This window comes from Dermacentor variabilis, unplaced genomic scaffold (assembly GCF_050947875.1).
Source record: "Dermacentor variabilis isolate Ectoservices unplaced genomic scaffold, ASM5094787v1 scaffold_12, whole genome shotgun sequence".
Taxonomy (NCBI): Eukaryota; Metazoa; Arthropoda; class Arachnida; order Ixodida; family Ixodidae; genus Dermacentor; species Dermacentor variabilis.
The window spans coordinates 13,847,008-13,872,251 of record NW_027460280.1 but is presented as its reverse complement, the minus strand read 5'-3'; the positions used below and the strand labels follow the sequence as shown (position 1 = coordinate 13,872,251).

Below are 25,244 nucleotides of genomic sequence, written 5' to 3'. Positions count from 1 at the left end.
TGCAGGTGTTGCCTTCAGCTGCTGCGCGCCTCCACTTTTTGAAGGCACCCCATCATGCCTGAGTCGGACACCTTAGCTTTGACACCCTCCCCTCACCCACTTCCCTAGTATATATCTTGTAGATGAAGGATACAATGTCCTGGTCAATAGTGTGTACCATTTCTTAGCATGACCACGTATGCAAGTTGTGAAGCTCATTGAGGTCATTGGCACTGATAAAAGCAGACATGCAAGTTATAATTTCTTTACTTACATGTTGTCTACTGCCAGTCTTGTGTTTAGTGCTTGGAGGGAGTAAATGTTGTCACGCTATTCCTTTGGCAGGGTGTTTTGCCCTCATACTTGTTCCATCTGTTACATCTTGCATATTGGCTGACAGAATGTGCTCTCGGGCAGACTACAGTAACTGATAGTTGTCTGCATGCCAGAGCTGATAGAAATAGCAAAGCTACGACAATCCTTGCTTGGGTTGGTCGGAATGAACTCGCTGCATGTCCAGCCGTATCTTTAATGACAAACCATCGGGCATAAGCAAGGTGAAAAGTGCTAGGATATCTCAGTGAAAACCTTAGCAGTTCTGCTCATTGGGACATGCCAGTATATGGGAGGAACTTGTGCTGTTTGGTGTTGTTTGGCCTCGTGTCTTGATTGCCATGTTTTTTCTCTTTTTTGTGTCTTTTTTACACCATTTAGTCGAGAGAGGGCGTGCGGTGCTTCTCACGGTGTTGACACGATGCGTTGCGAATGTGACAATGACTGGAGAGCTGGCGGTAATGGCCACCTTCAGTCTGCTTTCTTCGTTCTTTCTTGTTTTTCAGGTGATAAGCTGTGGTTAAGTGCTCGCCTTGCTTTTGGGGTACTGAGTTGGTCAGCTAGGGCATCCCAAGCAAGTGCTTTGCTTGTTGTTGAAAAGCCATAGAGTGAAGCATGCTCTGTTTGAGGCTCCAGGAGGCTTGTCCTTTGCATATTGCTACCTTGCGTGACTTGACTCAATTAAAATGGATGTACCTGCTTGGCATTTAGATCTGATTAAGTGGGAAGGGGTTTACAGAACAATAAGACAATAACATTGACATGGCCTATATAATAGGTTTTTACACATTAAGACAGCACTTGTTTTATGGTGCAGTTAGGTAACTATACAAGCTTTATTCTGCAGTCATAGTAGTGTTAACATATTTGCAGTCCAGTTTTCAATAGGTGCAAGCAGTGAAATAGGCCTGATCTCCATTAGCCTGCTTATAATGAACCTTAATAGGATGAGATCTGAGTGGGCCAGCAAACGGTAAAGAAGCAAGTTGATGCCAAGGGCATAGTTTGAAAGGCTCAATGTGGGATGCACTCTGAAAATTTTCATCATTGTTGCCAGACTTCCTGCTGTTATGTCAAATGTCTGTTTCTAGTAGTCCAACCACTTGGCCTACAAAACCGTGCAACTTTTAGACCACATGTATTGGTTGGCTCGTGGAGGCTGTGACTGCTCCATTTATGTATTATTTGCAGTTCTGCTGCTGTAGGAAAAAAATAAGCTTGTAAAAGCCAAATTCTTGTGAAAACTAGTCAAATTTAAAACCTTACTGCTCAGTGAAGTATGCTGATTGTTACAAGGCACAAGGCCACTTTGAATACTTTGTGCTGGTAGCAGCAATTTGTACATGGCAACATTTTCATGCATTCAATGTTTCTTGGATTTTCCAACATTCCTAAAATGTTGCTTCACATCATGGGCTTTTGGGGTGTACAGAAGGAATGGCCTAATCCTGACGAGTTGATCCATCAAGTGCATCTTGTAAGTTTATTTAAAGTTCAACTCCTGTGTGCTTTTTCACCTTCCATAATTCCTTACGGAAGCTCTTACTTAGTGTGCTTTTGTTGCACTGGAATCTGGGCACTGCTTGCTGGCCAGTGATCGCAACGAGTCCACCACTGGGCAAGCCAGGGTGGTTAACAATGGCAATTAACGAGTGCAACCGCTGTCATCTTGTGGCAGACAAGCTACTATTTGTTCAACCTCGTGCATAAGCTTTAAAGGAGTACTGACAATTAACAGACAGGTGTTGACCTAGTAGCATGGTGTGAAGCCTCGGTGTCATTAACGCACAGCAAATAATTGCATTACCGTTCAAAGCGATTAATTCAAAATGCCTGCAGAATACAGTCTGGCTGTAAAAAACACAGTGACATATCCAGATGGAGGCTGAAGCTAAAGGTGGTGGTCACGTGGTATCGGATGCCACTGAGGAATGTACCAACAACATTACTGTGCTGCCGAAAGCCGAGCCCATGACAAGGGGGAGGCCTAACTCAGTGGCTGGCTCTTCCAATGCCCGTTCCTATTGCTCGGTTTATGTGTGCCTTCTTTAGAGGCATTCACTGCTTGAGTACACTCTCACTGGTGATGGTGCCTCCATTATGAGCCTCATTCCTTGGCGCTGTGGCTGTTCATCACGTTCTGCGGTGGGTACACTTATAAATGCTTTTGTGAAAAAAAAAGCCACTTGTTTGGTTCCTGCAACAGGTGACGAAGGGACAAAGGATTTAGTCTCATTGGATTGGCTGCAGAAACATTAACGGGCCTCCTACTTCAGTTTCCGTGAGCTAAACAGGAAGCTCCTCTTAGAATCATCTATGTTGCATCTCATGGGTGCCATATTGTTAGGGCACTTCTTTATATGCTGTGTCAGCTTATTTGATTTCCCCTTAAGTAAAAGTGTGCTGTATCCTGTGCTTTGGCACAGTATAATCCCATTCACATAAATAATTTCTCTATCCCCTTCGGCACACTTGTGTGCACACCTATGCACGCCATGATCAACATCATCACCAGCCTATCTTTATGTCCACTGCAGGCCCTGCGTCCTCCACCCTGTTTTGTGCTAGCTGGTTGCAACTTGCGCCCGTAGATTTCCTAACCCCACTTAGTCTTCTGCCATCCTCAACTGCACTTCCCTTGGCATGCCATGATAGTGAGCTGTAATTGTGGTAGATTAGCGCAAATTAATAACGGACACAAAAAGCAAAGTGGACAAGGACAGGCACCACTAGCAACTGTTGTCATGCCAGCCACCAATATTTGTACAGTTTGTTGCACATGCGCACCAGGACATCATGTCTTCACAAGGGAAGAAACCGTGGCGCAGGGCTCTCATGTATCAAAGGGAAGCTTGCATGAATTCGTACTTGGACGAAGGCAAACTTATTAAAGCTTCGCTAACACAAATAGAGGCATCCTTTTTGATAAAGAATGCCTTTAGAGCCAGCTAAGATGTGCAAATTTTTATGCTGCCTAGGATCTTTGTCTCCTGAAGTCGTGGCTCGCAGCCACTTGCAGAAACGTGTACGACCAAATGTGCCTGCTTATCCTTTTACTTTTTGAGCATGCTCCCCGAAATTGTCATTAACACACCTTTCTGTCTGGCCGATGTAGATTTTCCCACATGACATTGGGATGGAGTAAATGACTCCAGTGGAGCAATTTGCAAAGGGACACTCATGCCTTGTTTGGCATCCGCGTTTATCTTGGGCACAGATCTGAGCACAGGGCTTTTTTAGTGCATATGACTGCGCACATGTGCAACAAATTGTACAAATATTGGTAAGTGGCATCAGAAGAAGCAGTTGCTAGTAGCATCCGACCTTGTGCACTTTGTTGTTTGTGTCCATTATTAATTTGTACTAATCTACCATAATTATAATGCAAGACTAACTAGCCTAACAGCCAGTCCTGGTGATAGTGAGCATATGTAAATATTAGCTAAAATATAATGTTGAAACGCCTCCGATTTGATCTGTACTGCTGCAACTTTAATATGTGTAAATTGTTTTATGAAAACAAGTTGGAAAGCACTGACTGTCAGTATGTCATCATGCAATGAGTTCATTGTATTCCACAAATGCACATTCTTGAAGGGGCTGGATAGGTGGTACACACACGAGTTCTCATGCATGACGCTCCTCTAGAGAGACGGTTCTGAAATGCTACGTTCTGTAAGCTTGACGAGACTCTCTGAAGAACTTCCTAATCTGTTCTTCAGCTGTATGCGTTTCCCACTTCTGAAGATGCAAAAAATGAGGTGAATTTAAAAAGTTTGATTTTCAATGAACCGAGTTGATTGGCGCCTGACGGCGTTATGCAAAATTGTGACGAAGCCATGTGTATTAATGAAGCATTGATTCGATTCGTGAGCTATTACACCCTATGGGCTCGAACAAAGAAATAGGTAGCATCAGCTATACTTTACACATTTCCATACAGGCCCTTGAAGAAGAGGATCAGGCTTGCACGAAAGAGTGCCAGTGAAAAAAGCCCATTGTTTTCTATGGCAAATGGGTAACACAGCATTGTGAGTTAAAAGCTGTTTACCTGCGTACCAAAAGCGACAACACAGTGAAACAGCATAGTGAGCATTATGAGGAATGGCAAAGTGAACCCGCTGTATTAAAGTCGTACCCACAGGACTGCAAGGACAAGACCATTTTGTTGAAAATAGTCATGTGGCACACGCACAAAAAAAAAATGCCGACTGCCATGAAAACCAAATAATAATAAAAAACATGTTTCAGTTCTTGCATAGAAGCTGTGTTCACAATCTTGTTTGCTGAAATGGAACGCAATGTAAATTTACACCGCAATGCACAAAGTTTCTCAACACTGTCAACTAAGCTTCAAAGTTCTAAACATGTCCTGCCCTCTGCTGCCTCCATATAACTCTTGTCAACAGCACCAAGCACGCTTAGAATATTGTAGTATAAACAATTCTTTATAGGGGCACCCAAACCCAGCTCAATAAGCTGGGTTTGGGTGCACACTCTGTTGCTTTTATTGCACCTTGCTGAGAACTGTCCTACTCGTATCTTGAGCTATGATATTTGGCCACAACGAAAGATGTGTGTCCATGGCATGGCCTCCATCAGCAAGAATTCCAAGCAATTCTTTTGCTAGGTGGCCCATCCACTCATAAACATCGCAGATGTAATTGCAGAGGAAATATTCAAATTGCAAGCACTGGATGCCATCCAGTTTACGTAAAAATACACCTTGCTGCAACAGTGCACTGCTGTTGTGGTGTGGGAAGGAAGGATTGTGAAGGGCATTTCTTAGATAAAGGGCCCACTTGATGACCCACTTGATGGCAGTCACAATAATACTGCACTAGGCTTGCAGTGTTGTCATGCGATCTATCTGGGCTGCACCCATTTGGAGAACTGGTTGTGTTGAAGGACGACATAATTAATTGTATGTTGTGCTCTCAAGGCTTGATACTGTATTGAAAGTGGCCTAAAAAAAAAAAGCAATTAGACAAGATTTTTGTGTTTGTACTTCTTGACAGGAACACAAATCTTGCCCTTTGCTTGCAGCCCATGTGTACTCGCGGTGTCAGGCCTTGTATTCTTGAGCTATTACTGGAAATGCGGGCCATGTTCGGTGATGGGACTTCCGCTTACATGGTTGAAATGTGAGTCCACAGGCTGGTATCATTCACATCCCAGTAAATTCTATGGTGCCTGGTGTCCTCCTCAGCACAGTGCTGCATTCAAGTGCCTCTCTCAGCAGCCAAGCTTCTCTCCCCAAGGCCGAGTGTAGTGAGAGTTAACACCCACGAATGTATCCTTTCTCCATAGTCAGCCCAATGCAATGATTTCAAGCCTTGCCATGACTTGTGTGTTGCCACATAGGATATGTTTTGCTCCTTCACATTTTTGCATTTGACATAATAAGCCTAGTTCTCTGCTATGGCTTTTCTGGGAACACTCTCCTCTAGTGCCTAATATGTGCGCTTAGCTGACCTGTGTGTGATGCCATGTGACCTCCTGTAGTGTAAGCAGGGCTGAAGCTGCACTTGGCCATCACATCAGGCATGAGAAATTGGGACACTACCACAAGTCATGGGTTGGCAACTATCCCTTTGAAGGGCGCGAGGTATATGTCAGTACTCCTTAATCAAATTGGGTGGATCTCATTTTCAAGCTGCTGTTTGCCAAGGTTTCTTTGGTGGATTGCAGCCACATGCTGGGTTGATCCTTTGGTGGACATTGCGGCCACTCTTGGCAAGGAGCAGCGTGTGGTGTGGGTCATGCTGAGCAGGCTGTGGTTGTGCGCAGATGCTAGCAGCAGCAGCAGCAGTGGAGGAGCCAAGGAAGCGCAGCAAGAGCAGATGGGTCCTGTGCTGGCTGGGCCAGGAGCCCTCAAGGCTGCACCGCCACTCATTGGCTTCGGCCTCATGAAGCTGACACCTGAGCAGCTCGAGATGGTCACGCGTGCCAAGAAGTTTGCCATGGAGCAGAGCATCAAGAGTGTGCTCATGAAGCAGACCATCGCGCACCAGCAGCAGGTGGGTTTGCACCCCACCATTGTGGTGCTTCAGGGTGATTTATTTGCAGGAAAGAAATCTAGCCAATAACTTTTTGTGACAGTGAAACAACAAATTTTTAACGTCTGCAGTTTTATACATGGTGTATTGCTGAGTACAGTAGCAGGGTGTCTACCAACCGGGAAAACCAGAAATTCTCAGGGAATTTGAACAGTCTGGAAAAACTTAGGGAAAACTCAGGGAATTTTTGCTTCTATCAGGGAAAATTAGCTGTAACTTTATTGAAAGGGAACGAAAGTCGTGTTAATGCTGGCTCCAGTAACAGAGGAATCGCAACGAATCGTCATTGACGCCGTGTCAGCGGCACGATGTATTGCCAGAGTAGTTAACGACCGATTTTCTAGACGCCCGATTTTTCGGACATGCCCGATAATTTGCACGGCTTTGCGGCACCACCACGTACTCCATATAGTCAATGTATATTGCCCTGACTGCAGGTCTGAAACGGCATTAATCAAAGCCGCCACCGCCGCTATTTTGATTATCTCGCCGCCTCGAACCGGCACTCTTGCACGCAGATCCGCTGGCAGCCGTAACCACCACCGCGGCAACGTTAGGCCTAGCTGCTTCTATGTTCGCTATTAAGCTTCTTGCCGTGCGGTGCCGTGTTTTTCATTGAAAGAATTCGCCGCTATCACCAATGGCACCGACTCCACCTTTGTAATCCTCGCGATTGGCTTTGAAGCTCTCAGAGCACAGCGCGTTGTGTAATGTCAGTCTTCGAAAGTTAGCTTCGCCTCAGTACATTAGTGTTAGGCGGAGAAACATAACAAACATGGGAAGGGGCAATTGTCACGGGACACAGTATGTATTCCTTAATTATACACACGTGCACCCCCATCTCCTGTCACAGTATGAGCACCGATATGCCTAGTAAGTGTAGTGGCAGGCCTTAAGAGCTTTTTCGGGCAATTCAAAGGCAGCCTTACAATGTCTTCTGTCATCTCTTCGTCGCGGGTCATGTGAACAACTCGTGTTGGAGATACAAGAAATGCACCATCACATGATCACGAAAGGACATGACGTCGTGTTTCAGTGGCTGCCTGGTCATTGCGATATCTCCGGCAACGACCTCGCTGACGAAGCTGCTAGGAAAGCACACGAAGGAGCAACCCTTGTTTCTATACCTTTATCGCGGACTGATGCAGCCCAACACTTAGGCAAGCTAGCGCACTCTTTGACATTGGAGAAGTGGCACACACCTGAATTCACTCAAAATCGATTGCATTCCCTTGATCCCTTTATGCAACTGCGGCTGTTACCAGGTCTTCCGCGAAATGAGGAAACAGTGCTGTGCTGCTTACGTTTGGGCGTCACATTCACCAATGCATATGCATTTTTGATTGGAATGGCTGATAGCGCCGAGTGCAATGCCTGCGGTGTCGAGGAAACCATAGAACACCTACTGTGCTACTGCCCATCTTTTGAAGATGAAAGGCAAGACCTCTGCACAGCTCTCAATCAGCTAGATGGAAAGCCGTTCACCTTGAACAAGATTTTGGGACCATGGCTTCGCATATCGCAGCTACAAAAGGCCACAAAAGCGCTGCTGCGATATTTGAAAGATACCAGATTGAGTCAGCGTCTGTGATCCGGACTGAGTGACCGACTAATATCCCCAGTGGACTTTCTCTTTTAATCTTTCCGTCCCCCTTTCCCTTTCCCCAGTGTAGGGTAGCCAACCGGGCTCAGTCCTGGTTAACCTCCCTACCTTTCATTTATCATTTTCTCTCTCTCTCTCTCTTTTTTCGGGCGTGCCTGTGGCAATTTTAGCCTTTAAGGGCAGTTAAAGACAGGCATTCATTATTTTTGGACTGCCCGATTTTCGCATGTTTTTGTGGCCCCTAGGGAATCCGAAAAATCGGACGTTGACTGTACAACTGACCAAGAGGATGCTTCAGATGATCCATGTGGTGAAAGCATGGTAGAAGGAGGATGAGAACAGAAAGGACCGACGCACTGAGGAATTAACGGGAAAGGAAGGGTGCCGCCGCCTTTTTGAAGGAGCTTGAGCTAAAAAAACTAAGTGTTGGCTGGTGCTGAGATACAGGTGTCTCTCATCCAAACCAAAATAAACTGTTTTAAGCAGTTAAACCCAACACTGAGATGTTGTGTACGGGCTGAGAGTATGTCAGGACAGTTGAGGTTGACTTCCCAGCTGCTGAGAGAGAACCTTAGTTGTGACAAAGTTCAGGGCCTCATACAGATGAGCTTGCTATCAGTTGATAGAAATAGCTCATATTAAAGAATATTTACTTATATATGCATCTCCTTTTCATTCGTATTTGAAAATGTTCGACTCAATTTGGAATGGGCTTTACCATTTCTTTCGCTGTGCATTTTACTAACACCTTCCTTCCGTTTTCTTTTTAAATAAAATAGATATTAATCCTTACTATTCAAACTGGATTAATTCATTTTTTTTCAGCATGCTTACTAGAGAGTGACAGCATCGGACAACGTGGTGTTAGCCTGTCTTGACATAAAACAAAGTTCTGGCTCATTCAGGGAATTTTGCAAAGGTGCTCAGGGGAAACCTGGAAAACTCAGGGAATTTGGAAATGTCAACTTGGTAGACACCCTGAGTAGCCAACTGATAATTTGAACATGCTCGATCATTCGGACATGCTCGATTATTCAGACAGCTCTGTGGCATGACATTGGTGCCTTAGAATAAAAGTACAAAGACGACGCTTTAGAGCGCACCAATTGTTAGTTCAGACTCTGCTTGCATGACCATGTGCTAATTTTGCCACCTATTGGAGCAGGAAGAATGACATTTTTGTTTTGATACATCCTTCTTCCATGTTTGACGTAATAGTTCTGCGGAAACCTGCAAGGTAGAGAGAAGTAATTAATAAAGGAAAAATGAGACGACCACCCAATAGTAGCAGTTGCTACAAAGAAAACCCAAACGGGGTCCTCGAAAGAAAAGCCTCACAGTTGAAGAAAAATTTGTCCTGGTACGGGACTCGAACCCGGGACCACTGCTTTTCCAGGGCAGCGGCTCTACCATCTGAGCTAACCAGGCTGGCAGATGACAGGGTGAAGTCAAACTCTTCAACAATTTCTTTCTTCTTTTGTCAACAAGTTTTCTTCAACTGTGAGGCTTTTCTTTCGAGGAACCCATATGGGGTTTCCTTTGTAGCAATTGCTACGATTGGGTGGGCGTCCCATTTTCCCTTTATTAATTCCTCCATGTTTCGCCTACCATGTTGCTGATCATCCTGAAAACAAACTAGCAAAGCCTAATCCAGTAGCCGCCAACCGTGCCCAAAGCACGGCACTAGCCAAGCCAAACCACTAAGTTACAAAAAGGCTGCATTTGCCGCATTTGTAGAGTTAGAAGTTTGTCGTGAGAGCTCCCTGCATCCAGCATCCGTTCTTTGCATGTTAAAACTTTCCTGCCTGCGAGAGAACGAGCATATTTTGGGTAATCTAAAATGGTTTTCTTTTTCCTGTTGCTGAGTATGCTCGATACTGAAGTGTATATCATCAAATTGTACAGGAAGAAATTCACCTTCTGATGGTACTAGTCCCAAATAACACGTTTATTAACAAGAATATTAAAAAAAGATATCAAAAATATTTCGTAACAAAGTAAGGTACAGTGTAGGACGCTTATAACGTAAATCGCCGGAGTTGCGAATATCCGCACTATAAGCGGTCCTGCACAATAACCAAAACAACGATTTTCAAGGCCTGCACATATGCAAAATGGCCAAACCCCATGACAGTCATCTTGTGCGCGATGGCGACGAGTGATGACATTGAGCGACGAAATGGGCCGTCATGCGAACAGATCGCTCATTCTTGTTGCTCAATCACTTGGTTCTGGAAATCTAGAATTCGTTGCTCGTTGCTCGGAAGTGCTACAAGCGACTAGCCAATAGCACCAAGCTGGAACTGGATGTACGTCAGTAAAGTACTACCGATTGTCGCGCGATACAAGCAAACAACTAAATTTTGATACATTCAAGGATAGGAAACTACTGCAAGACCATCAGAAATATTTTACGCTGCTCCTTACAGTAAAACACTTCAACTTAATAGAGTGTTTGTACGCTCCGCTTAGCAGCTGAGCGGAGCGGAAGCACGAATGCGCATGCACCGTCTGCTTAGCCGCAAGTGGGCTAGTGGAGCGACAAACATGGTCTGCTTACAAGCTGCCTGAACGTAGTGTTGCTGCCATCTTTCGCTAGCGAGGGTGGTTGATGCGCGCACCCTCTGTCGCGCGTGCATTGAGCGACCTCGCTTGCCTCACTCTTTTCAAGATGGCTGCCTCCATTGACGTGCTCTCGACCACCCCGTGCACTTCAACCACACCTTTATGTTCGTCTGTGCAGTGCAAGCCACAAAAGTGATTTCGCATAGATGAAGATTTATGTTTGCAACAAGAAGTTGCAAGTGCTGACCCATTTGAAAACCCTGCAGTGTGGGAGGATGTGGTGCTCACCGTTGGCTGGAGTTGGCATCAGAAAGGATTCGATTGGAGGCATATTGCAAGCTCACTGGCTATCATGTGGTGTTCCCCAAGATGGCGCTTTAGTTTCCACTGGATAAACTGGACCAGTAATGCATTACAAGTGCACGTCTAGATACTTCATGGACAAATAAGTTATATATATTCGTTCTACTTTTGAAAGTGGTCAATTGGTGTTTTTATATTGTTTCATTACCCTGAATTTGGCCAGAGGGCGCTGCAACTACAAAAGGTCTGCTTCGCTACACTAAACGCACATCTAAAACATGAAAGTTGCCCGCTGCTCCGCTGTGGCTTAACTTGGAGCTGAGTGGACTGTAATGACGCTCAACTAAAACACTCTAATAAAGCCTGTGACGCGCAACACTGGGGAGGCGTTGCTCAAAGTAATCGCTTGCATGGGTACGACTTGTAGGCGATAAGTGAACGCAACAGCCATCTCCATTGCGTCGCTGTCGCACGCAAGATTGCTTCCATGGGGTTTATACTAAACATGTAGACCAATAGGTCGCTCGTATCCGAGAATCGATGCATGCTATCGCTAGTTTTGCATCCGTTTAAATTTACAACTGTTGAAAAGTTAATGTCCAAAGCACCCCCAGAACTATGCATGAATAAGACAAGGTAATAATAATTAAGAAACGAAAGAGAGAATAAAGAAAAAGGAAGGCCACGAAATTTCAGGCTCTGTACAGTGTCTCATCCGATTTCTCGGATTGATCAGCATATACACGGTGTCGAAAACATGGCGACCACTGACCAAGTTGTCGCCATCAGAGTGTTTCACGTGTCCCCACTTTCGTTATCAAAGTGGTTTCTCTGCGTTTCATGTGCCATACAGCCATTGCAACGCATTTTGTTGACTCGGCACTAAACCACAACTTTGGTTGCCAACGAGGCGCTCTGGTTAGGCCTAGCCAGCGGGGGTGACAGGCGGCATGCCGTCGCGGGAAGCTCGCCCTTGATATGCTCATACCCATAGGCGATGATTACAAAGTGACTACACATGCGATCACGAGCACGGGCTGAACTGACAGCAACACGTACAAAGCGGAGTTTGTTTCCTCGTGCGATGAACTGTGGCAACCAGTATACTTGCGGCCAACTTTCTGGGGCTATGAAGAGAGCTACTATACAGAATGCTACGGAGGCAAAGCGTGCGCAAGTGAGAGCGCCTCTGGACGTAGTCCTGTGCTTTAATCCACGTTAGTTTAGGCCGGGTAAGAGAAAACATAAACTTATTTTGCGGCTTTTCCTTTCCGCATCTGGGGAAGCCCGAAACCGCGGGAAGCGGGAAGCGCGAAAGCTGCATCGATTCAGCGCCTGTTCCGACCAACCAAAGCGCTGTCAAACGCTGCCGGACTACTTGGCATGGTAACACTTGTGCAGCAGCCACGTGTCCGTAGCTTTCCCTTCATAGCCACAGAAAGTGTTCCGCGAGTACATGAATGCCTACCAAGCTTGTATCTGCGCACTGTTACGAACGGTGGAAGCTGACAAGTGCATATAAAGCCTAACAGCTACAAACTAAACTTGCTGAACACTGCTTGAACTGACAGCGTCGCACAAGGGATATTTGCACTTTACGACTCGTATCGCGACGGGTGTGCAGAAACTGAAGCTGCGTTCAGCGCAAAGCGTACCGCTAATAAGCAGCCAAGCAAGAGGTCTCACTGTTACCTAAGCAACCACCGCGTGCCCACATCGTGCTTCTGTCGCTTTTTCTTTCTTTATCTTTCTTTTTTTTCTCTTTGTTGGTTCACTTGGCATATTATGCTCCTCTGCATCGCCCTTGTTGCTCTCCTCTCTCATCGGTGGGTGCATCTTATTGAGATGCGTGCTCCCTACTGCGCTTGTTGGCAGGATTTCCCTGCGGAAGCCCCATTATAATCTCTAGTTTGTCTCGCACGGCTGCTCTGTAAGCGCTATGCGTACGTATGAAGTTCTATGGGAGGGTAAACCAGAGTAAAAAAAATGCCGCATTGTAGCCAGTTCTGCACCTAAACGGTTATATTATAAATGGGCTAAGCTGTATATAAAACCTTCAATATTGCTTCGCACAAAGAGACGCCAAAAAATTTCGGAATATATGCATTTTTAACACAACGGATCTCTCCAATATTTAAGCTGTTAACGTTCTTTGTATACGATTTCTTGAGATATATATAAAAATGTTAGACCTAGTGGCTAACCCTAGCGCAGTGCCGAGGTCATGTCCTGGCCATCATTGAGTGCAAAAATTCACTCTCTCTGGCTGCTGGCAAGTGAACTCACCTGAAGGACATTCACACCATGCAGATAAGCACTGTGGTCTTTTCGAACACGTGGGATGCCTTTAGGTCAGTGTGCGGCAGCAACGAAATTCGGAGAAGAAAGCGAAACTGTGCTGAATCTGACAAACCAAGGTTGTCTTTCGTGTCGGTCCTTCTGCTAACATTCAAAAACTAGAGCTCAGATGCATCAGAATCACTGGAAATGCAGTGTTTCCAATTAAAATTTAAAAAAGAAATGGTTTGCTACTGCAAAAGTATGCTCAGAAGGGTCTTTTTGAAAACATTTAGGTGGTACTTATTCTAAGCAGCCAAAAACAGCCTATCTGAAGTTCTATCCATAAGCAAGCGATTTTAAAAGTGATGTCAATGCCATCCATGCGCCATGGGCTGCATGCGTAGCCACGAAGCACACTGAAAGTATTATTTGGCGGTGACAATGGTTCCAGTGACGATGATTGGTTGCTGGGTGATCAAAGTAATGGAAAATTTTGACATTGAAGACCAGCACCCTGAACTGGGTCGTTGGAACAAAACAATCTGTCTCCAACACCTCCCAGGTTTACATGCACTGGGTTACCTGTATGTTGCACATGGTCAAGGCACCTTTCTGCAACTCCAGTTTTTTTATATGCACAGTAAAGGTTGAAGCACTATCCTGTAATTTTGACACATAAATAGTACACATTCTATACAATTTTTCCCCCCAAGAGAAGTAAAAGTGCTATGAGCATTCCTGGTATCATATATTTATATAAGAAATGGCAGAAAAAATTTGAAATAAAAGAATCTGCATTTCTCGTCAATTCTTCAAAATTTCTCATTGCAGTTAAGGGGTTGAAGCAGTGCATGACTACCATTTTAAATTGTTGCTTGTTACTGAGTAACTGAAGCTGCATTCTGTGATGATATAAGGAGATGGCAAAGAGTGTAGCTGGTTTGTGGATCATTTGCTAAAAGTCTAGGTGCCATTCTTGTTGATCCTGTTTCTTTGATTGCAGCAACAGAAGACGCTACAACGCCATCAGGCGCTGGTCCTCATGTGTCGGTAAGTTTCCTTATTCTGTTGTGTTTTGGTTTTGTATGAGGACCCTGTGGTCCCTGGTGGCTGGTTTGATTCTGGTGGAACGCAACCTGCGTTGTACAGTGGTTCAAGGTTTGTTCTACTGGGGATATTCCACATGCTGTGCTGCAGTGAAATCATCTGGAATTATGGTAATGGGTCTTGCATCCAGTCATGTCATTCATTGTTTCTTAGCTCGTAGAGCAAAATTTCCAAGCCAAATTATCCTTCAATGCACTTTAAATAAACAACTCGCAGGGTATCTAATGACCTGGAAAAAGTCAAAGAATCAGGGGACCTTTTTTAATGAGTGAAGTTGGGCAAAATCATGAAATAACTTTCCCAAGTTGCAAATTCATGTGCTGTAGGTTGGTTACCCTGTAAAGCTTTTAGGCTCTTTGCAGAAATAGGCTTTCTTACGCAATAATATTTGTATCCTCATTTGCACTTCAAAGGAATTTATTTGTAAATTAGAGGAAGCAGTGACAAGACAGTGTGTCCTCAATATTTGCGGTACAGTTAACACGCATGCTTGCCATGCAGTGAAGCATCTTGTATGTTGTGAATATTGATAGCGGCAGGGGCAAACTGGCACATAGGGTACAACCTACAATAAACCGAGCAATTAGTTTTTTTATTGTGACACTCCAGGTGCATTTGTATGCGTGAGTGAAAGGGTGCGCCGGCGGTTGTAGCTCAATCTTGCGCACGCAACGGAGGAAAGCGGGAAAGAAGTGCACCATCTTCCATCGTTGTGCTAGGCTACTCAGTGCAGCCACGCGTGCCCGTGCTGGCTGCTGTACCTTAAAACCCATTTGTGACAGGGACACAGTCCGCTACACGCTGTGTTTTCACGGCTTGGTTCACGCTGGGATGTGAGACGCAGCAAGAAGGTCAATTTGCTCGCTGTTACTGCCGCGCCTCCTCACTCCAGCATTTTGACAGTGAGTTTCCGCGGTCATTGAGTGAGATGTGTTCATGTTTGCTTGTGTGCGTGGGACGCTGTTCTATGTTTGCCTATGTTTACAAGTTTATACAGCCAGTAAAACTACCATCCTTACTTCATATTAGCTGTCCACTAATTTGCTATTGCAATCAATGCTCCGCCTTTTCGGCAAAGCGGTGACTTTTTTTGGTTCGGCCAATGCCGCATAGGTGGCCACAAGTAGCCAATAAAAACATGCTGTTATTACACATATTATTACAGCATAGTTTTTATTAGTGTAACGAATGTGGTGGGTTTTGCTGTTGTGCACACAGTGCAACAGCATGCAAAATATGCCGAGGAAGGGGATGTTCCAAATAGCATGAACCTAAGGGGCTGCCATGATTGCTGCACTAATACACATTACCCGTCTTCGTTGGCTGCCATGTTGCTGCGTTGCAAAATAAACTTAAAGTCCATTCGTTCTGCCTGCACCATTGTGGACCAGTTCACAGTGGGGCATGATGGCGCAGGTCGAGTTCAGCAGTGCAGGCACAACGTGACATGTGAAACAAATGCTGAGGGTCAGATGCGGTGCAGGCCGCCTAATGTGCACCGTCTGCGTAAGTTTGAGAGGCAGGTTAAAGCACAGCGATGGGTCCCAAGCATTAGTTACAGTTCGCTTCTGAGGTGTTTGGTCTTGAAAACAGCAAAAGCCAGCCACTTGTGCATTACAGACAATCCGACAGCATATTTTAATGTACGCCATAGAACAAATCTTGAGCTGAACTTGTCATGTATTTTGTTGGCAAATATGGGAGACATTTTTCTTTTTTTCTTTTTCTGTTATTTTTTCCCTCTAAGTTTTACAGGACAATAAAATTCACTGACGATTATGATGCCAAATTTGAGCGCAGCTCTATACATGTTTTCATTTCGCAATATATTGGCTGGTGCAGACAATCGCTTTGCAAATGGAGTGAAGTGTGGCTCGACTGCTTCGCTAATCGGGAGATTGCGAGAGACAGCATGTAGGTGACACGTGGGCATGATTCACAGCAGCCACCACAAACAGACCTCCGCTAATGCAGTGCTTTATTTTCATATATAGTATTGTTGGATGCACTCGCCGCATGCCGTTGGTGAACAGACAATGCGCTACTCTGGCACCATCTCGTAGCCATTGTCGTCACCACTGCAGAGTGGCACTACGCTTTTCTTCTCGCTCTTTTGCCATACCCTCCTCCTCCACTTTCCCCCTTGTGCTCTCTTCGCTTTTCATCCCTCGCTGCGCTCTGCGTTCCCTCTTCTATTCTTTGCTCTGCTCGTTCGCTTGGTTACGCCGACACCGACAAGGCGCACTAACGCTCAACGCAGGAACCGGTGCTTAAGAACTGCACTCTTAAAATACAGTACAACCCCACTGATATATTCCTAATTCATATGTTTTCCCGGTTACAACGTCACTGAAGCCTGATCCTACCAAAGGGCTCTTAGACGCCTAGGTATTGGAGTCCCCTTTGATACATTGTTGATCATGCAATGTTCCCGCATGCTGTGTTGCAACTTTCGTGTTTAATTACAAAAAAATACTAAGTGCACTTTCACTAACATAATATTAAAAGAAAAATGTCTACCAGGCTAGACACCCGAGCTGGGCACTTCCGACCACCACCAACGCATGCTTTTGATGTGCCACAGTCTTGGCGGGAGTTGCCTTGGCAGAAGTTTCCCAAATTTTTGGACGAATTGCATCATGCCATTCAATACCTGGACTCCGCCTGCATGACTGCTTTCCAATTTGGCCACAAAGTCAAGCACTATTTTGGTTTTAATACATCGCTGGCATGGTTGTCGGTGATGTCGCCGGCACCTCCTCGAAACCAATGCTAGAGAAGTCTAGTTGATCCAGTAGTTACTGACCGTCCAAACTTCAGGACAAGTCAGGCCAAGCAGCTAAGTGTTGAAGGCTGCATTGGCCTGCATTTACTGTTTGTTGTGCGAGTTCCTTGCATCAAATGTTTGTTCATTTATGTGTTAAATTGTGACTTCAAGTAGTTTCAAGAGGTATCAACTCTACTCCCAATGCCTGTATCGACAAGGGAGGTAAATAAGTGAGAGAAGCACTGTGGTTTTCATTGAAATAATTTGCCGCTGTCAGCAGTGGGCCCGGCTCTGCCTTCGTCTTCCTCACCGATGGCTTTGAAATGCAGTAAGCATGGCAAGGGCATTGAATAATGCAGATTCCTAAATGTGAGCTTCGCCACAAAACAGCAGTATTACACAGTGATGCACACACAATGTATTGCAGTGAAGTTTACCAAGATTGGAAAGGGGCCACGGACATGGGACGCAGTATTTATTCCTTAATTATACTCGCGTGCGCCCGCTATCTCTTGTCACGCACGAGCACCAATATGCCTAATAAGCGTACTGGCAAGCCTTCTGAGCTATTTCAGACATGCCTGTGGCAATTTGAGCCCTTAGGGGCAGCAAAAGGCACTTCATTTCTTTAGGTGTTCTTGCAGTCCCTACGGAGTCGGAAAAATTGGACGTTGATTGTAGTTAGTTTCTGCCGGAAAACTTTGTGATTCAGGCTAGTAACATTATCGTCTGGGAAAAAGAATTGCATTCTACTTTGCATAAGGAAAAAAGTCACTCATGACTACGATACGCATCAAGACGGCAAGTTGGGTCACAATATGCCCAAATGCGAAATTTGAGCCCAGCTCTATACGTGTTTTCATTTCGCGATATGTTGGCTAGCGTGGACAATCTGTCTTGTGCGGCACGTTACAAACGCAGCGCAGCATTGCAAAACAGGTAACACTCAAGCACAATGGTAGCAGTGACTACAATCGGCGATCATCAAAAATCTGATCTGCAGGTCAAGCATGTCTGCTTTTATACACGGCTCGTCGAAGGTTCTAGTGTAATTGCTGCTGCCAGCGTGGCTTCTAGAAAGTACTACATAATTCGCGTATGCATACAATCAGATTGCAAATGCTGTTGTGCCATCTTGTAGTCTTGTGCGACACTCGGCTTTCCCCCTCACTCTTCTGCCATACTCTCCTCTGCATTCCTCCTTGTGCTCTCTTCTTTCATCTCCTGCTGTGCTGCTCTGCATTTGCTTTCATCTCCCACTCTGCTTGTTTGGGGGACAATGCCGGTGCTCGTTGCAGGAACGGGTGCCTAGGAGCTGCACTCTAAAAAGCAGTGTTCGTCGCTGAGGTGCAGTCATTTATACGTGCTAGTGGGAGACTGTGGTTCAAGCGAGCTGATTGTCCCACTTGTGGTCTGAGCAGGACATGATGTGACTGGGATTAATAGTAAAATATGTGAACACACAAGCATGAGATGAGGCAAGCAAAGGTATGTTTGTTTCAGTGAAGGGATGCTGGTAGAGTTTGAGTACAGTTGCTGACCAATAATTTTGATACGCTTTTCACAACCAGTAGGCAAGCTCTCCCAAATAGCAAAGGACCTAATAAAGAAACGCCAAATAATGAAAGCGTCCAACTCAAGAGATAAGATAGAATTCGCGGAACTATCACAACTGATCAACAAGGTGAAAATAAGTGATATTCGAAATTAGAACGTGAGAAAGACTGAGGAAGCCGTAAGAAATGGACGCAGCCTGAAATCAGTGAGAAGGAAACTTGGTATAGGACAAACCAAGATGTATGCACTGAAAGATAAGCAGGGTAATATCATCAGCAATCTCGAAGGTATAATAAATGAAGTGGAAGAATTCTATACTGACACAGTACCCAGAGGACTCAGGAGAACTACATTCGGAACAATAATGAACAGGATACAGAAACTCCTACTATAACAATAGATGAGGTCAGAAGGGCCTTGCAAGACCTGAAACGGGGAAGAGCGGCAGGAGAAGATGGAATAACAGTCGATTTAATCAAAGATGGAGGAGACGTAATGCTTGAAAACTGGCGGCTCTCTATATGAAATGTCTATCAACTACAAGGGTCCCAGAAAGCTGGTAGAAAATGCAAACCTTATACTAATTCACAAAAAGGGAGACATTAAAAAAACTGAAAAGTTGTAGGCCTATTAGCTTACTCCCAGTACTATATAAAACACCAAAATAATCTCTAATAGGATAAGGGCAATCAACCAAGGGAACAGGCGGGCTTCAGGAAGGGATTCTCTACAATGGATCACATCTGTGTCATTAATCAGGTTATCGAGAAATGCGCAGAGTACAATAAGCCTCTTTATATGGCTTTCATAGATTATGAAAAAAGCATAGTAGAGATAGTAGAGATAACAGCAGTCATAGAGGCATTGCGTAATCAAGGAGTACAAACCGCTTAAGTAAATACCTTGGAAAATATCTACAGAGATTCCACAGCCACCTTAATTCTAGACAAGAAAAGTAAAAAGATACATATAAAAAAAGGAGTCAGACAAGGGGACACAATCTCTCCAATGCTATTCACTGCGTGCTTGGAAATATTCAGGCTATTAAACTGGGAAGGTTTAGGAGTAAGGATCGACGGCGAATACCTCCGCAACCTTCGGTTTGCCGATGACATTGTTCTATTCAGCAACAATGCAGACGAGTTACAGCAAATGAATGAGGACCTTAACAGAGAGAGTGTAAGAGTGGGGCTGTAGATTAATATGCAGAAGACAAAGATAGTGATGAATAAGAGGGCAAGGAAACAAGAATTTAGGATTGCCAGTTAGCCTCTAGAGTCTGTGAAGCAGTATGTTTACCTAGGTCAACTAATCGCAGCGAACCCTGACCATGAGAAGGAAATTTACAGAAGAATAAAAATGGGTTGGATCGCATACGGCAGAGATCGTGAGCTCCTGACTGGAAGCTTACCGTTATCATTGAAAAGGAAGGTATACAGTCAGTGCATTTTACTGGTGCTGACTGACATATGGGGCAGAGATTTGGAGACTGACAAAGAAACTTGAGAACAAATTAAGGACTGCGCCAAGAGCAATGGAATGAAGAATGCTAGGCATAAGAGACAGAAAGAGAGCGGTTTGGATCAGACAATAAACGGGTATAAGTGACATTCTAATTGACATGAAGAGAAAAAAATGGAGCTGGGAAGGTCATGTAATGCATAGAGTAGATAACCGTTGGACCATAGGCGGACAGAATGGGTACCAAGAGAAGGGAAGCGCAGTAGAGAACGACAGAAGACTAGGTGGTGCTACGAAATTAGGAAACTTGCGGGTGCTAGTTTGAATCGGCTGGCGCAGAAAAGTGGTAATTGGAGATCACGGGGAGAGGCCTTCTTCCTGCAGTGGACATAAAATAGGCTGATGATGATGATGATGATTCCAACACCACCGTGGCGCCGCCACTGGCCTTATAGACAATGCATAAAGATGACTGAAGTTCTGGACACCTTACAGCACACTGTGTGATAGTCCAGACTGCAACTGTTTGACTACGAGCTAATTTGTCCAGTTTTGATATGTAGCTGCCATGGTCGTTGGCCTTACGTGGCTGTTACGGTCTCATACGGCGCATGCAAGGTGGGCTAAACAATTACTCAAATCACCACAGCCACTTCCAAAATAGCTCTGAAGGCTTACCAGTCGACTTATTAGGTGTCTCAGTGCTCGTACTATGACAGAAGACAGTGGGAGCGTGGGTGTATAATTAAGGAATGCATCCCATGTCCCGTGACAGTCACCTCCTTTCCACTTGTAATATGCTTTGCCACAATAGATAGCGTATGCTTCACCCCATAACACTGCTGTATTGTGGCATAGCTGACCTTTAAAAACTGGCCATGGTGCAACGCTTTTTAGACCATTTCAAGTTTTGTTTTGTTGCCAGTGGGTGAAGATTCAGTGCACGCATTGACTGTACATAATTTAGTATCTTAGTGACAGCTTGACAATGGTCAATTTACGGGTTCCGGTTTTGTAGCCATGCCTTCTACTCAATTCTGTGCTGCTCTTCTCTTCTACCTCTCACGGCCAGCTGATAACCGTTTGTAACATAAATAGAGCATGACTCCGACCACTGACAAAGTGAGAGAAGAGGGAAAAGAGATGGCAGCAGCAAAATCACTGCCACGAACTGCCATAAAAATGGGGGAGAAAGGTGGCGATAGCGAGAGGAAAAAAAATCAGGGGAAGAGGGTGCAGTAGAAACATGAGGCAGAAAGCAGAGGACAACATAGCGAAAGTGTGAGACAAAAAGCAGGTTGCCATTATCCCTCAAGAGAAAAGTGTATAACAGCTGTGTCTTACCAGTACTCACGTACGAGGCAGAAACCTGGAGGCTTACGAAAAGGGTTCTACTTAAATTGAGGACGACGCAACGAGCTATGGAAAGACGAACGATAGGTGGAACGTTAAGGGATAAGAAAAGAGCAGATTGGGTGAGGGAACAAACGCGAGGTAATGACATCTTAGTTGAAATCAAGAAAAAGAAATGGGCATGGGCAGGACATGTAATGAGGAGGGAAGATAACCGATGGTCATTTAAGGGCTATGGACTGGATTCCAAATGAAGGGAAGCGTAGCAGGGGGCGGCAGAAAGTTAGGTGGGCGGATGAGATTAAGAAGTTTGCAGGGACAACATGGCCACAATTAGTACATGACTGTGGTAGTTGGAGAAATATGGGAGAGGCCTTGCCCTGAAGTGGGCGTAACCAGGCTTATGATGAATGATGATGAGACAAAAAGCCTAGTGCTGCACAAGAAGGGCTCTGTGGTGACGACCGCCATGAGATGGCGCCAGAGTAGTGCGCCATCGTCTGTTTATTGATGATGCCACCAATAAGACATGCGGCGAGTGTGTCCACTGATACCATATATGGAAACAGTGCTGCATGAGTGGAGCCCTGTCTGCGGTGGCTGCTGTGAATCGTACCTATGTGTTGCCTACACACTGCCTCTCGCAATCTCCCGATTAGCGAGGCAGGGGGCCTCTTTGATTATCAGTCCCTGACAGTCCTGAACTGCTTGGAACTGCTGTGCCACATTCGATTTTCTCGAACAGCTTCGAAAGCTCTGCCCACGAGTCCAAAAGCCGTCAGAATCGCATTCGTTTTTAAAGACCGAAAGTTGCAGACTGTCCACGGACTCTTGGAGCTGTCAGCGTATTTTTGCTAGTACAAGTGCAAGCAGCTAGCAGACTACAGCCATCTTAAAAAGCTGCGTGCGGCGTTTGATGCCATATTGTGAAAGATGCCACGTGCTTCTGTGCACTTGGCGCATTACAGACAGCAAAAACTGTGCACTCGGCTGTCGCTTATGTTACATTGGTGCTTTTTGTGCCATCACACGAGTTTTTCACAAGTAGTCTAATTGCTGCAGCTTTAGTCTTCGTGTTTTTGAGAGAGAAGCACAGCGATCAGGTGCACGTGCTTGATTTTCTTGATGTGTTTCGTGAAATCTGTCATGCTCATAGCTAAATGCGTAGTAAACAGGTAGATTTCATGTTTCAGGTGAGTGAAACTGATGTGCGAGGAAGAAAATCATATTGCATGTGGCTATTTCATGCCAGTAGCTGAGGTGGTATACAATTAGAGATTCGCTGATGACTGTTCACACATTCAGGTTGTTTCACCTAACTTGAACCAAGGATTTTTAAAAAGTGGCTAACTGCACCTGAATAAAACCAATGACATATGTTTCGCAGTCGTGTGGTGCTCATTGGGGTATTTTTATATTGTGCTTAATTAGTTAAGGCCAATTACAAAATTTCTTTAATATTCACTTTAGGGCCAATTGCATTTTCTTGTGCTGTAGAAGGCATTGGAAAACGACTGATCCAATTTTTTGTGGTAGCGTACATGCTGCGTGGTGATTTTTTCCGGCGTTTTAAAGAAAGCCTGCGAAATGTGAAATAAAACCATGGGACTACACTCCTGCGCTACCATATTGCAGTGCTCTCAACCGCGTTTCGTGCCAAAGAACGGTGCATGTAGACCGTGGTGAATTGAGCGGCCATTGGTTGCATATCGTTGGTTGGCCGAGTGTTATGCGACCGCTATGAATAGATGTGCATCGACTTGGCATCAAAAAGTAACTTAAGTTAAGGCCCATTCACACTAGGCCGACTCAACACCAACGCCGACAAGAGAAGGAAAGACAACGATGCTGGTGATCGGCTGACTAGTTGGCATCATACCGTGTCGCTGAGAGGCATTCTGCCACATGAGGCCAACAACGCCGCCGACGCGACCGACGGGCCGTCGCAGTGACAGGATTTCGGGATGCCAACACTGACAAAACAAGTCTGCAGACTGTCGTTCAGCCAGTCTTCGTGAAATCGACCACAGAGTGAAAACACCGACAGTGTGACCTGCAGAAGCTACATTTTTATATATACTTAATTGTGCTCAAAATTAATGGAAACATACTTCTGAAGTTGAAATGCATGATTGTCAGTCAGCCCTAGCCAGCAGTCTGTGTCGAGCTAGAGCTGGTGCCGATTTTGTTCAGCAGAGAACCTACCTGCAGCCGAGGGTTTTGTGCATGTATGCCCATAACTTCGGACCTGAACTAACAAGCCGGTCATGCTAGGCCAATACGACGCCGAGTTTGATCTTTCAAGTTCAGTGTAGTTCCCGTCTACCCATAGCAACATGAAATGGACTGCTCTTGACTTCGTACAGTCCGCACACAAGAAGCGGGAAGCGACTGACACGGCATGGAAAGCGAGAACCTGCTACCAACATCAGCAGCGAGAGCAGTTTGCGAAGCAGCCGCTCTTATTAGGTCATCTCTGTGTGATGTGACGCTGATTGTAAGCACAAATCTCAATGTTTTGCAGCATTTCGTCACTATTTCAGAATGACGCTGCATGGTTTCCTCAAAAACTTTGGTTCCCGTTGTATTTGAAGCAAACCACAAGCGACGGCAAATATAAACAAATGCACCTTGTGGTGCCTTCTCTCGAGCAAAAAAATCTAGCAAGCATTCGTAATCTAATGCCTCTGAGATCTGACAGTGCTCATAATTTCAGAGACTATGTCCAGCTTATATAGCTACCTTTGTTAGGCCTAATGGGCCAAGAAACCGAGAATGGATCTCGTAAACAGCGCCCAGTTGTCACTAATAGTTCATTGTTAAAGCTTTATTACTCAAATTGAAAGCAAATAAAGGTACCTGTTAAGACTGATAGTATGAAACAGTGCAGGACGACAACTTGATAGATCTGAAGTAGCCGGATTTCACCTCGAAGGCATGTTCATTGTGTATGGTCCTGTCATTTCAGTGTGAAAATAAAATCGCCTGACTCTCCGCCAATGACACTTGCTCCACTGACGCTGTTAGCATTGTGTCTGTAGACTGTTGGAGTCGGTGCAGTGTGACGGGTGCTGACAGGATGGAAAATGCTGTGGATGAGATTAAGAAGTTTGCAGGGACGGCATGGCCACAATTAGTACATGACCGGGGTTGTTGGAGAAGTATGGGAGAGGCCTTTGCCCTGCAGTGGGCGTAACCAGGCTGATGATGATGATGATGATGATGATGAAGTTGACCCCCTATAGCGCGCGACAGGAAAAAAAAGAATGAGAGCATACCCGAGGGCGCATTCGGTAACAAAAATTTGTTAGTAGCTGACATGGTCTCTGGACTACTTATCTTCACTAGTGCTGCCATCGTCATCGTTGCTACAGTCCCACAGCGTGTCATCGTCCCACGAAATTTCACATTTGGCAAACGACCACACCACGACATCTTGTGAAACAGCAGCCCACGCCGAATGCACCCAACCACACAGCCGTCAGGGAGGCTCTTTTGACAGGTCCGGTTGGCGTAATTTCGTGGTCTTCTGCTGCCAGCCACTCGTACTCACGGTGGAGCAGGTCCTTAAAAGGCGAAGATCCGGGCTTGTTTCATGCCCATGTCGCACTTCACTGGCAGGGACCGATCGTGCATTTCAGCGACGTACGCTGCAAGCTTAGCCTACAGCTCCGGAAAGCGTCCAGACTTTGGCACGGGGGAAATTCCTCACTTGCCGTCACAGGTGAAAATTTCGCTTCGCTGCAGTCGCCACCCTCGCACCACTCGTTCAGAAACATCAAACTTGCTGCCCGCTGCACAGTGATTTGATTCTTCAACGTAAAGGATGGCAGCCCTCTTGAACGCTGCTGTGAATGAGAGCCGAATGATTAGTGGG

At 45.3% G+C, this 25,244-nt stretch overlaps 1 protein-coding gene across 6 annotated transcripts in view; it reads left to right on the top strand.

The window, feature by feature from the left end:
* Nucleotides 1-25,244, top strand: part of hfp (Poly(U)-binding-splicing factor hfp) — a 208,352-nt gene that overhangs the window by 54,061 nt on the left and 129,047 nt on the right. For 2 of the 6 annotated variants that reach the window (XM_075676635.1, XM_075676636.1), the window contains exons 2-4: nt 694-770; nt 6,103-6,332; nt 14,126-14,172. In XM_075676635.1, the coding sequence (XP_075532750.1) occupies nt 734-770; nt 6,103-6,332; nt 14,126-14,172 (314 nt within the window). In that variant the 5' untranslated portion in view covers nt 694-733. Of the gene's footprint in view, nt 1-693; nt 771-840; nt 1,790-6,102; nt 6,333-14,125; nt 14,173-25,244 lie in introns of those variants that run through there. The other 4 variants (XM_075676634.1, XM_075676632.1, XM_075676638.1 and 1 more) reach the window with 3 other exon arrangements.